General features: G+C 33.8%; 1 protein-coding gene across 2 annotated transcripts; it reads right to left on the reverse strand.

Annotated features, from left to right (window-relative positions):
* Positions 1–728: 728 nt before the first annotated feature.
* On the reverse strand, positions 729–12,861 carry LOC102669362 (uncharacterized). Of its 2 annotated transcripts, none has more exons than XM_006573343.4 (5): positions 12,160–12,861; positions 11,781–11,820; positions 7,387–7,619; positions 6,802–7,029; positions 729–1,051 (listed from the first exon to the last, which is right to left on the reverse strand). In XM_006573343.4, the coding sequence occupies exons 1-3, from the start codon at positions 12,724–12,726 to the stop codon at positions 7,468–7,470; spliced, it is 759 nt and encodes a 252-aa protein (XP_006573406.1). In that variant the 5' UTR covers positions 12,727–12,861; the 3' UTR covers positions 729–1,051; positions 6,802–7,029; positions 7,387–7,467. The 2 variants fall into 2 exon arrangements, with proteins under 2 accessions (XP_006573406.1, XP_006573407.1); XM_006573344.4 differs by having other exon boundaries at positions 730–1,051; positions 7,387–7,616.
* Positions 12,862–13,145: the final 284 nt, after the last annotated feature.

Consider the following 13,145-nt stretch of genomic DNA (forward strand, 5'->3'; position numbering starts at 1 on the left):
TTCACGTTAAGTTGACACAGCGATTGATCTGATATTTTATGTGGTTTAAAATTTGGCTTGTTTGATTTTAGTCAGGCTTTTATAATTGTGTCATTTTTAGTTTGTTGTATTACATAATGGTGTGATTTTAGTTTTTTAAATTCAAATTTAATGGGATGACATTGTAGACTAAAATAAAGAAAAAAATTGTAAAATATTACGGCTTGATTCAAACTCATGCCACATAATTTTAATAGTTTTTACTAAACCACTAACCTATAACATTTTTATTAATATATATAAAACATTTTTATTAATATATATAAAAATTGTGGATGAGTTTGGTTAAACTTGTTTCTAGAAAAAATACATATTTTAATAAAACCAGTACTTTCTATTTTTTAAGTATGTTTATCTAAACTATTTATGCTTAAAAAATATTTTTTTATTTTGATAAATAAATAGGATTTGCTTCTTAAAAAAGATTTTTTTTAAAAAAATACTTATTTTAAAATTATTTATTTTAAATTTAAACAAACTCACTTATATAAGAAAAAGTTAACTATTTCTTTGATTCTAATTGACACCCTTTGGGCCAAAAAATGAATGAAACTTTTTCTTCAAATGACCCTAAAGAACGTTCACTTCTATGGGTGTTAGAATGTTGTGCATCAATTTTCTTCAAGCCAAGACATCACCAAAGAAAAAAAGAGAGAGAAAAAGAGAAAAATGCTCGTAAGGTTTGCTTACTCAAGCTTTCTTCGAGAATGATCAAAATTGGGGCAAAAAATCAACATAAATTGATAGATATCATGATCATTACTTGTGGGAAGCATTCAAATGGGAGTGCATGAACCATAGCAGGTTATGCTTTATTATATCACAATTTTATTTAGAATTTTTGAACCAAAATCAAATTTGACATCAACATACTCCATGCTTGCCTTTAGGTTTTCCTAAGAATGACAATAGTTAGTGCCACAATGAATGCAGAATCAACATTGGCTTTCACTCTGACCACGGCACTCTCTTTAGAGGCCCCAATTCTTCCACGAGCAATGTATTTAGAAATCTGCAATTTCCCATAATATTGCATTAGCCGAAGTATAAAGGGGGATAAAAAGTGCTTATGATTATAAGCATAATGTTTTTTTTGATAAGGAAATCAATATATTAATAAAAAAGATACTAACGATACTAAGATTTACACAAAGGAAACAAAATCTGGTTACTGATATTTATTACTATGACAAATAATTAATAATGTAACCAGGTCAATAAGAATTATATATACCCAAAAAAAGATATGTCCCTTCTAAAACAGAGTCAATGTCGAGTACTTAGTCACAGGATGAGACACCAGGTTTCACTTATTCCAGCCATGTAAGTAATTATATCACCCTATCCTAGCCTCCCTCAGGAATGCTCCATCCAAAACCCAACAAGAAGAGCATCAACGAAAAATAAGATTCTGAATACAAGCTGCTGGTTGGGCTTGCCATTGTGAAAATACTGGGACATCTTCAATAGACAAGTTTTTCAGCCACTACCGCACAAAGAAGATAACATCGTGCAAAATCTATTGAAGCTGAAATTCTCCCTGATTAAAAACGGGAATGTTCCTTCTCTTCCAAAGGTTTCAAGAGATAACTCCCCACAAAATATATCTAATCTTAGAGGCACGTTTATATGACTTGGCACCCTTTTGTTGAGAAAAATGAATGATAGCCGATCCTAGGAGCACAAAACTTTGCCCCAACCACTTCAAACTCTCATTCCATACTTTAGAGCTCTATTTTCATGAGAAAATGATGTGGTCCATAGTCTCTTCACACAATGAGCAAAACAGACACAACACATAGTTAATTTATACACCCCTATTGGCTAGATTTGTCCTTTATGGCAATCTATCTCCACATAAAATAATGAATTTTAAGTGGAACTTGAATTTTCCAAATACTTGCCGGCAACTACGGATCTTCTTGGCAGCCATCTTCCATTTCAATAATTGCCTAATATGGAGTTTACTAAATACAAAGCACTTTTATTACATAACCAATCCCAAGAGTGAATCGAACAATTTTCCACCTCTTTTTGATTAAGAAAGGTAAGAATCTCATCTCTCAGGATTTCTTCCCATGCAAAGAAAGGCCTTCTCCAATTTAGACACCATCTCCACACTCCATTTTCCCAACTACCTACTTCACAAAGAATTTTATTTTGTTGAAGGGAAACTGAGAACAATCTCAGATATAGATTAGCAAAAGTATCATCACCACCCCAATTATGTAACCAAAACCTAGCTCTCTCATCATTCTCAACCCTACATTTCACCATTTTATCAAAATACTTAGGTTCACCTTGGCTTCCCCCATATTAAACAAAAGTCTCTCCACCAAATAGAAGAGATATTAGGCACATTTGCATCTAATAAATCCTTCCAACAACCATATTTAGAATCAAACACTTTATCCCACAAGGCATCTTTTTGATAAAACAAATTCCATCTCTACTTCTTCAACTCACCCAATTTTTTTTTTCTCTCGCACTCCTCCCCAAAGGAAACATTTTTGCATGCTCTCTATTTCTATAATCACTCCCCTAGGTATTTTAAACGTAAACATATAAAAAAGAGGTGAAGAATAAGTTACCGAATTTAAAAGGCACACCCTCTCCACAAGTGATAGAGTTTTGTGTTTCCATGAAGACAATCTTTTAGCAACTTGGTTCACAATAGGCTTCCATGTGTCTGCTTTCCTAGGATTGGCCCCTATTGGAATACCAAGGTAGGTGAAGGGTAATTTAAGTAACTTATGATTCATATTATTTGCATAACTTTCAAGTCTTCATTTTCCGCCCCCAATGTCAAAGAATCTGTTATGAAAAATCACTTTGAGGCCCAACACAAGTTCACAACACCTCAACATGCTTTTGATGGCAAGAACATTATTCAAGGAAGCTTCCCCCCAAAATAACATGTCATCAACATATTAGAGTAAATTAACTCCAACCTCCAATTTGCACACTGAGAATCTTTTATAGATACCCTTTTTAATTGTTTGTCTCATCATACCACTAAGGCCCTCAACTACAACATTAAACAAAAACAGGGCTAGAGGATTCCCTTTCCTCAAACCTCTTAGCACCTTGAATTTGGAAGTTGAGCTTCCATTCACCAATACCAAAATGGAGCTAGATGATAAACATGCTTTGATTCATCCCACTCATCTTTCATAAAAGTCCAATCTTCTAAGCATGTAAAACAAAAATTCCCCATTGATGGAACTGTAAGCCTTCTCATAATCAACTTTAAAAATAATACATTTCTTCTTCAACCTTCTAGCCTCATCAACTACCTCATTTGCAATCAAAGTGCTATATATGGAGTAAAAATCTATTACTCAAGAAGATACTTTGTCTTTTGTGAATTACCTCATATAGCACTTTGTTCAATCTATCAGCTAAGGGTTTAGCCAATATTTTATACATGTTTTCCACCAAAGAAATAGACCTAAATTCTCCCAAAGACATAGGGTCCTTCATCTTGGGTACAAGAGCTATGAAAAAGCATTGCTTCCTCTAGGTAAGACCCCACGGTTATGGAATTCAGACGCAAATCTCACAATATCTTCCTTCATTACCTCCCAAAAGTTCTTCAAAAAATTAAAATTCAAACCATCCGAGCTAGGGCTCTTTTGACTATCACACTCTCAAATTACTTCTTTTATCTCTTGTTGTTCAAACACTGCCACTAATACTTGTTTTTCCTCCTCCAATATGTGATTAAAGCTAGCTCCCTCCAAAGTTAGTCTAGGTCCACCAACTTCACTAACTCTCTTCTTGAAATACTTTGTCACTTCTTCCTTCACAATACCTAGACTTACCTTTCATCTCCCTTCTACATATACACCTCTCAAAGCATTTTTCCTCCTTCTCCATTTTACAAGTGAATGGAAAAATTTAAAGTTGTGGTCACCTTCTCTCACCCATCAACATCTAGAGTTTTTTTCTAGAAATAGATACTACATATGTGGTCATTTTCCAAAATTCCTCCCCAAACTCTTGTCTTGGCATCCTCTCCTCCTTTTTTCTATCGAGATCACTTATTTTTTTCAATCTCGTTTATTGTTAACATCATATCACCAAACCCATGTGTATTCCACTCTTTCATTTTTTTCACCCTTTTATTTTTTCTTTGAGTATGTAAGCCCTCCACCCTTCAACTTTCATTTCACTCCATTCCTCCTTCACCATATTTTGAAAACTTTTTTCTTTCATCCAACAATCAAGGACCCTAAACAGTTTGAGTCCCAATTAATAGTAGAGTCTTTGAGTAAAATCAAGCAACGGTCAAATATATTCCTATTAAGAATATATTGGGTACAACCAAACCTAATATCAAACCACTCCAAAGAAACCAAGACTCTATCTGTTCTACTTTTGGCCAACCCATTTGGCCTATACCACGAAAAATTTCTTCCAACCAAAGAAGCATCAACAAGCTCCATATGTTCAATAAAATTATTGAACTCCTCCCTTTCCCTCCGTCATAACATCCCATCTCCAACCCCTTCCCTCTCAAAAGGCCTTCTCACATAATTAAAGTCCCATACTATGCATCACAACTTGATTATACTACTAGCTCTCTTATGCTTTAGTTCTTTCCAACCTTGAAATCTTTTCCTTCTATCACATAATGAATAAACATTCACTACAACTACCTCACAATTTTTTTTTGTTTCCATACTCCCTATCCCCTAAAGCAAGAAGTAACATCAAAAGATAGATTGTCACATATACATAAAATACCTTCAGTTGCTCCAACTGAAAGGGAAAAAGTCCATTCTATCTCATGGGTACTCCACAAAGCATATCATAGTTCTTTTGGAAAGAAATTTTATTTGTTTCCTGCACACAGAAAGTGCACCCCCTCTCTCAACCATTTTTCTATCTCATATTGGCACTATGTTTGCTCCTCTTTTTGTCCTCTTCTCAATGTCTGGGATCTGTTGTTGGTCTCTTAATTCCATGGACACCAAAGCCTTAACAATATCTCTTCATTCCCATCATACTTCATCCCCAAAGCCTTTCCCAATTCCAAAATTCTTCTCACAACCTTTCCCCCTAATTTGAGCCAATAGATATTATCATAGTTGCAAACATTACTGTCAGAGCTCATATTACCTAATGATTGTTTTTGTTGCTTCTATTTGTTCCTATTCTTTTGCGTTCTTGGGTCATTCCTTAGTTAAATTAAATAGATCAAAGCCTAAGCCTTCATTACAAACATCATAGGCCAAAGAAGGGAACAACTATTCCCACTACCATAATTGCTAATAACATTACTAGAACATTTGAAAATACTTAATTACCCCTAGCTCAATTTTTCCACACACCTTCCCCTTTCTCTCTCTCTGTTTCAACTACTCTCCACCGACTCTCCATTTTCATTTTCTCACCCTTAAACAATCCACTATCATCCACCAAGGTTGTTGTCGCCCTTGCAGTCGTCGTCGTCGTCACCCTAGTGTTTCTGGCCATGCATAACCAAGGAGTCCAAATCCCAGAAAGACAAAGAGAGAGTCTTGGGTTTTGAAACCATTCACGACTAAGGAGTCCACCACCGCTGCGGGTTTTGAAGCTAGATATCAACCCCACTAGAACTGTGTCACAGTGCATCAAGATCCACCGCCCAACCACCGCACGCTCTTTCCCCTTGCCTCCATCTGTTTCTGGCTTTTCCCCTTGCCCCCCACGAAATCTATTTCTTGTTTTTGGATTTTTTTTAGGCTTTGTTGTTGAATGTGTTGTTAAATCTATGTTGTTGTTGTTGTCAATGGTGTGGGATGGTGGGTTTGGGATATTTGAGTGGTTGTGGTTCTAGTTGGGGAACGAGGAGATTGAACCAACAATGATTCCATTTCATAAGTATCAAAGTCTAAAACAAAATCATGTTTCTATTGCCTATATGAGGTATGAAAAAAAATTACGAAGATATAATTTCGTTGCAAACTTATACAACAAAATCGTGTTTCCATTATGATTGATTATTTTCACCTGCATATATGCAATGAAAATATGATTCTGTTGTATTTCCGTCAAAAGGGTAATTTTGGGGCACCCACGTGATGAGGTAATGCCAATAGCAATTGGGTATTGTGAATAGAAACTCCCGCGAAAGATGGTCAATTGAGTCAGTTGGCCCAATCACTTCTTTTTTTGCTGGCTGTGCTACATTGGTCTCTTGTGTAGGGATTAGATTTTTACTGTAATTAATGTTTGAAAAACGAACAGATATCGTTGTTCAATTTAAAAATTAAATAATAAAAATGTTGATCTCAGTTTTATCATATAAAATATTAACATTACTAACAATTAATTATAATTTTTAATATACAAATTGAAATTTTATATTAACAATTCATACTACTCATAAACAGAAAAAATTGTTAGTGTAGAACATTAATATATCAAATGTAAATACAATACATTACAAACATAAATATATTTTTAGTTTTTATAATTTAATATTTTTTAGTTTTTATCCTGATAATTTTTTATTTTATTTTTAATGATTAGATTAGTTTTATTTCTCATTTTTAAAATACTTTATTTAAACAATAAAAATATAAATTATAAGGATTAAAATTTTATTTAAACATACATTTTTATTATCAGTGATATCTTTAAAGTTCATGCTAAAAGTTTAATTTTCATTATATAAAAGTTATAACTACAAGACAATTCCTAACACTTAGAAATTTTTTACTTGTTGGTAAATAGTTTGTGTGTGTTTTTACGAAAAAAAATAAAAGAACTTACCTGAGCTATAATGTTGTTAGACGGAACGGCGTAAACAACATAAGATATGCCGGACCAAGTTCCTTTTACCCTGAAGTCACAATCATTTTCTTCGGTATTTTTAGCTAAGAACACGTCCAATTTGGTCTTTAGCTGGATCATGTGGTGCTCCTGTATGTTAAAGATCAAATCATCTGCTTGGTCACTTTTACCCCTAAAAACTTGCCAACGATTATGTGCTGTCATTTTCTACACAAATAATTAAAAGCACACAAATATCAGTAAATCTTATCCAATATAAGACCTCTGCTGCACTTAATTAATATATTATTCTGTATTTCAAAATAACATATAGTATTTATTTTTACACAAATTATGAAGAGTAATAAATAAAAATTCTTTTTGAAATAATTTTACTAAAATATCTTTATTCTTCATAAATATTAGCTAATTAGTGGTGGTGATTAAAAAATCGATAAACAAAATATCACAAAATTATTAGATTAATATAATTTATTTGGAGTATTTTTTTTAAAAATGCTAAAACATTAGTTATTTTGAAATAGAGAGTAAATTTGATTTAAACATATTTCATCAAATTCAAACCTTTTTGTGCAGAGTGACAATAGGGTTTTTCTGCTCATCAAATAAGGTATATCGTTCATGAATGGAGAAGAAGGAAGGCTTTTAAAGGTTGAACACAATGTCGTCGTTGACGTTTGCGACACTGAATGTATCAGGGCCGAAAGTCTTCACCGTTCTAACAATCTCTAGTAAGGTGGTAAATTCAGCACAATATTGAGGCCCGATGACAGTCGTCATTGAAGGTGGTTCTTCTGCTTCAATAAGTTCAGAGAGAATGTGAGCATATATGTACATGAAAATTTTTACATGAACACCTAGAAAGAAAAAAAAATGTTTGATAGGGTTTGTAAAGTGATATAAAAGAAGAGATAAAAATAAATAAGGTGTTAGTGCAGTGTTTTAAATAATAAGGTATTTGTGTATCATTATTTATATATGTACACTAATATGTTATATTTGTGTATTTTTGTGTGTGAGATATATTTGTAAAAGGAAGGAAATATATTATTGAAGGAGAAAGAGATATGTCTGTGTAGGAGCTTCTCTTAATGTTTAATTCATTCATAGTAATGGATATTACAAATTTGTATGGACAAGGAAAACTTGCAAAAACCTCAAGATATAATTTTCGTCACAAGTTTTTATGAAACTTGTCAAACCCATATGACAAGTTTTAAACGAAAACTATCAAATCCTTTTTTCATATTTGACAAGTTTTTTTTTTTGGAACTTGCAAAAACTATTGACATTACTCCTGTTTGTGGTTGGGAGGTGGGGTAACACCCTGTTCAAGTGAATGATTTTTCTGATATTAAAAAACTCTTATTTATGGACTCTAAAATCATAATCTTAAAAAAAGGAAATAAATTCTAGATTATATCTTTCAATTTAAATAATATCTTAGAAAAGATAATATACTTTTTAATTCTAAAAGATTTCCTAAAAATTTAAAACAAATAACAACTCTTAAAAAATAAACTAAATTATTCTTTAATTTTCTAAAAACTAAAAATATCAGACATATTTTCCTATAATATGTACTGCACGGTCCTTTCTATTTCTAGTTGAAGCTTTTTGTGTTGGTGACTGTGTGTATAGTATATAAAATGATGTCTCTTAATGTGGTTGAAGGATTAAAGGGTGTGCATGAAAAAGCGTTAAAATATTAATCTCTTCAACCCAAAAGCTTCAATTTTGTATGTAGTCACGTTTAATGCTTGGAATGTGTGAAACCCAATTTTAATGTGAATTAAACAATTTGTTGTAGTCACACTGGTCACACCATTAGAAAGTACGAAAACGTTAAAACAACTAATTACTTTAATTAATCAATTTAGAAGGGAATTGAAGTTGTTGAAGGGTCTTAATTACTTTAACATCCTCGAAAACAACCAATAAAGCAACCCATCCAGACGAGGAAGGTTTGGATGATGGGAATGGTGGTGATGAGTGAGATCGAAGGGAATCAAATTACTTGCATTATTTTTTTTACATGTATGTGTAAGAGAAAGAGAAAGAAGGATGATAATTACCCTAATCCAGATGATGAAGTTTATTCATATTGAATAATTTTTTATGTTTAAAGTGTATACCTATTAATTCTATTTGTAATACTAGTATGATGGTATCTAATGTAAAGTATTGTAATAACCACCAACTAAAGGCCATAGAAAGAACTTGAGCATTTTGGTAAACTATATTGTAGTGCTTAAGGAGGTTGGTTACTCATGGACAATGAACTAGTGTTTAAGGTGGGACCACTAATATGTTGCAGGTTGCAAGTAGTTGAATGAAAAAGGTACATTTGGATTAAAGGATCGAGGTTAACAACTTAACATCATGGACAAGTAGTTGGATGATTGATGAAGGGCTAGTTTTAGCTAGCTATAGTGCAAACAAGCTTTTACGACAGCAAACGCAGGCAATTAACTAGCATTGATGTCCTGTATGATTTTACAAGTGGCAAGGATGCTGTTTTGGAGTGAATCAAATTGCGTCCTTTTGTTATGCATGTCCAGGTATATCATAAAAGCTAGTTGGAGGTCTTTATATGTCACTCCTTGGATTTTTTTGGGAAGGGGATTTGTGGGTGGACGATACTGGTTGACTTTTCCATTTTCTGTGATATGAATCTTCTTCCAAGTTGGTCGAGTCATTTAAATATTTAAGCAGTATACTTCCTCCAAACTTAAATATAAATAAATTTAATTATCAGTATATGAATTAAGAAATTCAGTTAATAATATTTAATTTAAAAAAATTTATTTAAAATTTATTTTCTTTCTTAAAATATCCTTCATCGCAATACTCGAAAATAAGAATAAATGATTTACATGAAATAAGATTTTATTAAATGAATGACATAATATGAATACTATCATTAAATAAGATAAAAATTAGTTAATATTTATTTATATTTAGATCCAAAATTATTTTTTTATTGCTTATATTCTGGTCCGGAGGGAGTACCAATCAATGGAAGTATATAATTGAAAAATAAATATTTGATTTTTATTTTTTTAAAATAAAAAATATTATAGACAAACTAAAAAGGTGAAATAAAACCAAAAATATCTAATTTAATTGATTGAAAAATATACTTGAATATTGTAAAATTTTAGTATTTTTTTTATTCACACAGATAAAACAAGTGAAATAAAAGTTTATAAATTAGACAGAAGGAATGATATGGTGTATTAGCTCTTGCTAGAAAGAATCAAGTTCAAGTAATTGAGAGGGTGATAGGAAGAAGTTGCAGGAGAAGCCCATGACAGCACGCCCAAAAGAAGCACAAACAAACTGACATACATTAAGGACTATGTATGACTTTCGTGAACGTTAGATAGCAGCATAGCTTTTTGTTTGACAAAATGCCAAAGTTTGTTAGTAGTTATTAGTGACATAGTCTTTTAGGAGTGATATTAGTGGAATGTGAATTTTGTTAGTAGTGGAATGTTATCCTGGTTTGCATAGAAGCTTATATAAGCATGAAATAGAAAGCAATGAAGATAAGATGAATATCAAAAATTACCTTTAGTGTAGTAAGGAGGTCCCTTGTCCTCAAATTCAAGGTCCCTTTCCCGTTGTCTTTCCCTTTGCCTCTATCAATTGGTCCGACTTGTCACCCTTCAATGGCAGAAGCCGAACCTGCCTCAGCCAGTTTGGACCGCCTCGAGGTCGTCATTGCCAAACTTGTTGCTGCTCAACTCTGCTTTGTCGTGATCCAAGCCTCCATGGACTCCAAACTCGATGTCATTCTCTTGAAATTGAATATCATGGTACCCAACCAACTTTCCCCATCTTCTTCCTCTAGGAAGTCACCACCACCAGCCAAAATCATGCCGTCTCTGCTTCCCATGGTAACCTGCCAACTTTTCTCATCTTCTTCCTCTGCAAAGTCACCGCCAATAGCCGAAATCATGCCGCCTCCCCTTCCCATGGCAGCTTCCCAACTCTTTGCTAATGGCAAGCCCCATACATCCTCTTTCGACCCTCGTCGGGCCGCCATTCACCAGGTCCATTCGGAGCCCCCCAGCTGCCATATCCTTCCCTCCAACCTTCGCTTATCCCTTTTCGTCATGTTCGCCGCCAAGGTCAGAGACACAGAACTCGACCACCCCATCCTCCTCACTATCTACACCATTCTCGTTGCTGTCAAATGGCTCTGCCTCCTCAACAATCTTCATTCACTCAATCCTACACCTACTTTAATTTGGAATCCAGGTTTTGTTTTCCTACACCCAACATCTTGAGGACAAACAGAGGGAAAGATAACGGGAAAGAGACCTTGAATTCGAGGACAAGGGACCTCCTTACTACACTAAGGTAATTTCTGAAATTCATCTTATCTTCATTGCTTTCTATTTCATGCTTATATAAGCTTCTGTGCTAACCTGGATAACATTCCACTATTAATAGAATTCACGTTCCACTAATATCACTACTGACAGACTACGCCACTAATAACTACTAACAAACCTTAGCATTTTGTTAAACAGAAAGCTATGCTGTTATCTAACATTCACAAAAGTCACACATAGTTCTCAAGGTATGTTGGTTTGTTTGTGCTTCTTTTGGACTTATGCTGCAGCTTCTTCCTATCGGAGGGTGCCTGAAGCAACCAATTCACATGGAATGCCCTACACACGCAGATGCTGACAAGGATACGGACTCTCACTATTTTTTGGAGTTTGTACACTGCTTTGTTTTTTCTTAAGGGAATACATACTACTTACAATATATGAGTCTAAAAGTAAAAGTGATGACGTTCGAAACATTTTATGAGAATAAAAGAGAGAAAAGAAAAGCACCAATATTGTGGGAAATTTAATAGAATATTGGAGAATAAGATCCACGTAAATGCAAGCATATTCAATCACAATTAATATATAAAATTTAAGCTATAATTTGTATACCTTGTATGACGCTTGAATCCACGCCTTCATTAATTTTGACCTAAATTCATAAAAGAAATATAAAAATACTATTTGTCAGATCTATGGGGGTTAGGGTACTCCTCCCACAAGTTGTAATATAGCTACATGCACTCCTCGTTTGGACACCAAGAAAATATCAATCATGGTATTTCATATCCAGAAGATATTTCTATTCTATACTTAATTATATCAAATTAATGTTCATCACTTTTGCAGAACTGTAACGCTTAATTATCTAAAAAAAGGTTGCATAAAATAAGTAGCTGTAACGAAATAATGTTGCATGCACAAAACATAGTATTCTACAATAGTTTCTCTGAAAAGTAGCACACTGCTAGAATAATGTAAAAGGACTTACTTGTTGCTCATCAGAATGAGAAATAGTATCTGACTCATTCTCACAGATGGGTGCAGAATCGACACTCACTGCATCATCATAATCTGATTCAGCTTCGATCTCAGATTCAATCACCTCCCCTGCAGGCTTAGGGTTAGATTCATCAACTGAGTTGAAGGGCAACTTCTTAGCGGCGTTTACCATTCTTCTAACCTTACGCAAGGTCTCCTTCTGATCTCTCGCCGTCTGAGCTGCCAGGTCAATGACGAAAAACTTCGTGAGAGAGTCTTCAAGTGCCTCTAGTTTACTCTGGTAACGAATCTTGGTCACAAAATCTAGCTTGTGGATTTCGGAACACTTGGAAACAAGCTTCGCGCCATTTTCCATCTTTGTTTTCAGCGATTCGAGTTCCTCCTTCGGACGCCCCAACTTCTTGTTGTGCTTTTCTATCTTTCTTATCACCGGTTCTATTGATTTCAGAGTGGATTCGAGGTGGTCCATGGTTTCCTTGAACATAATCGCTTTGTCTTTTGCGAGCAAAATGGCTTTCAGCAATTCCCCAAACAAAGCCCCCAAAGCTGCATCCATGACAATTAAGCACAACACAAACACCGAAACAGTCACAACAACGTACACAAAGATCAAGATGGAGCAAACTCTCTATACAGTATAATGAGACTGAGGTCAAGCATTATACTATATGTTAAAGTTGATCTTTCTTTGTTGATTTGTCAAACGCGTTACTTTGAATTGAAATGGCCGGCTACTAATACTATGGTCGTTGGACAACTTGTACTATGTAGTATATACTACCAACTTGTATCAAGACAAAGCTGAGCTGGAAATGGAATCATCACATTTATTTTAAATAAATAATGTTGATATTGATTAAAAAATAACATTATAATATAAAATTTAATGGAAGAGACAGTCCTGCAATTTTGATGAAGCCCAGCTAAGTTGACGTCAACTTTTAATTGTCAAATTGATTTTTTGATCTAAAACAT

The sequence above is a fragment of the Glycine max genome, chromosome 1, assembly GCF_000004515.6.
Source record: "Glycine max cultivar Williams 82 chromosome 1, Glycine_max_v4.0, whole genome shotgun sequence".
NCBI classification, from domain to species: Eukaryota; Viridiplantae; Streptophyta; class Magnoliopsida; order Fabales; family Fabaceae; genus Glycine; species Glycine max.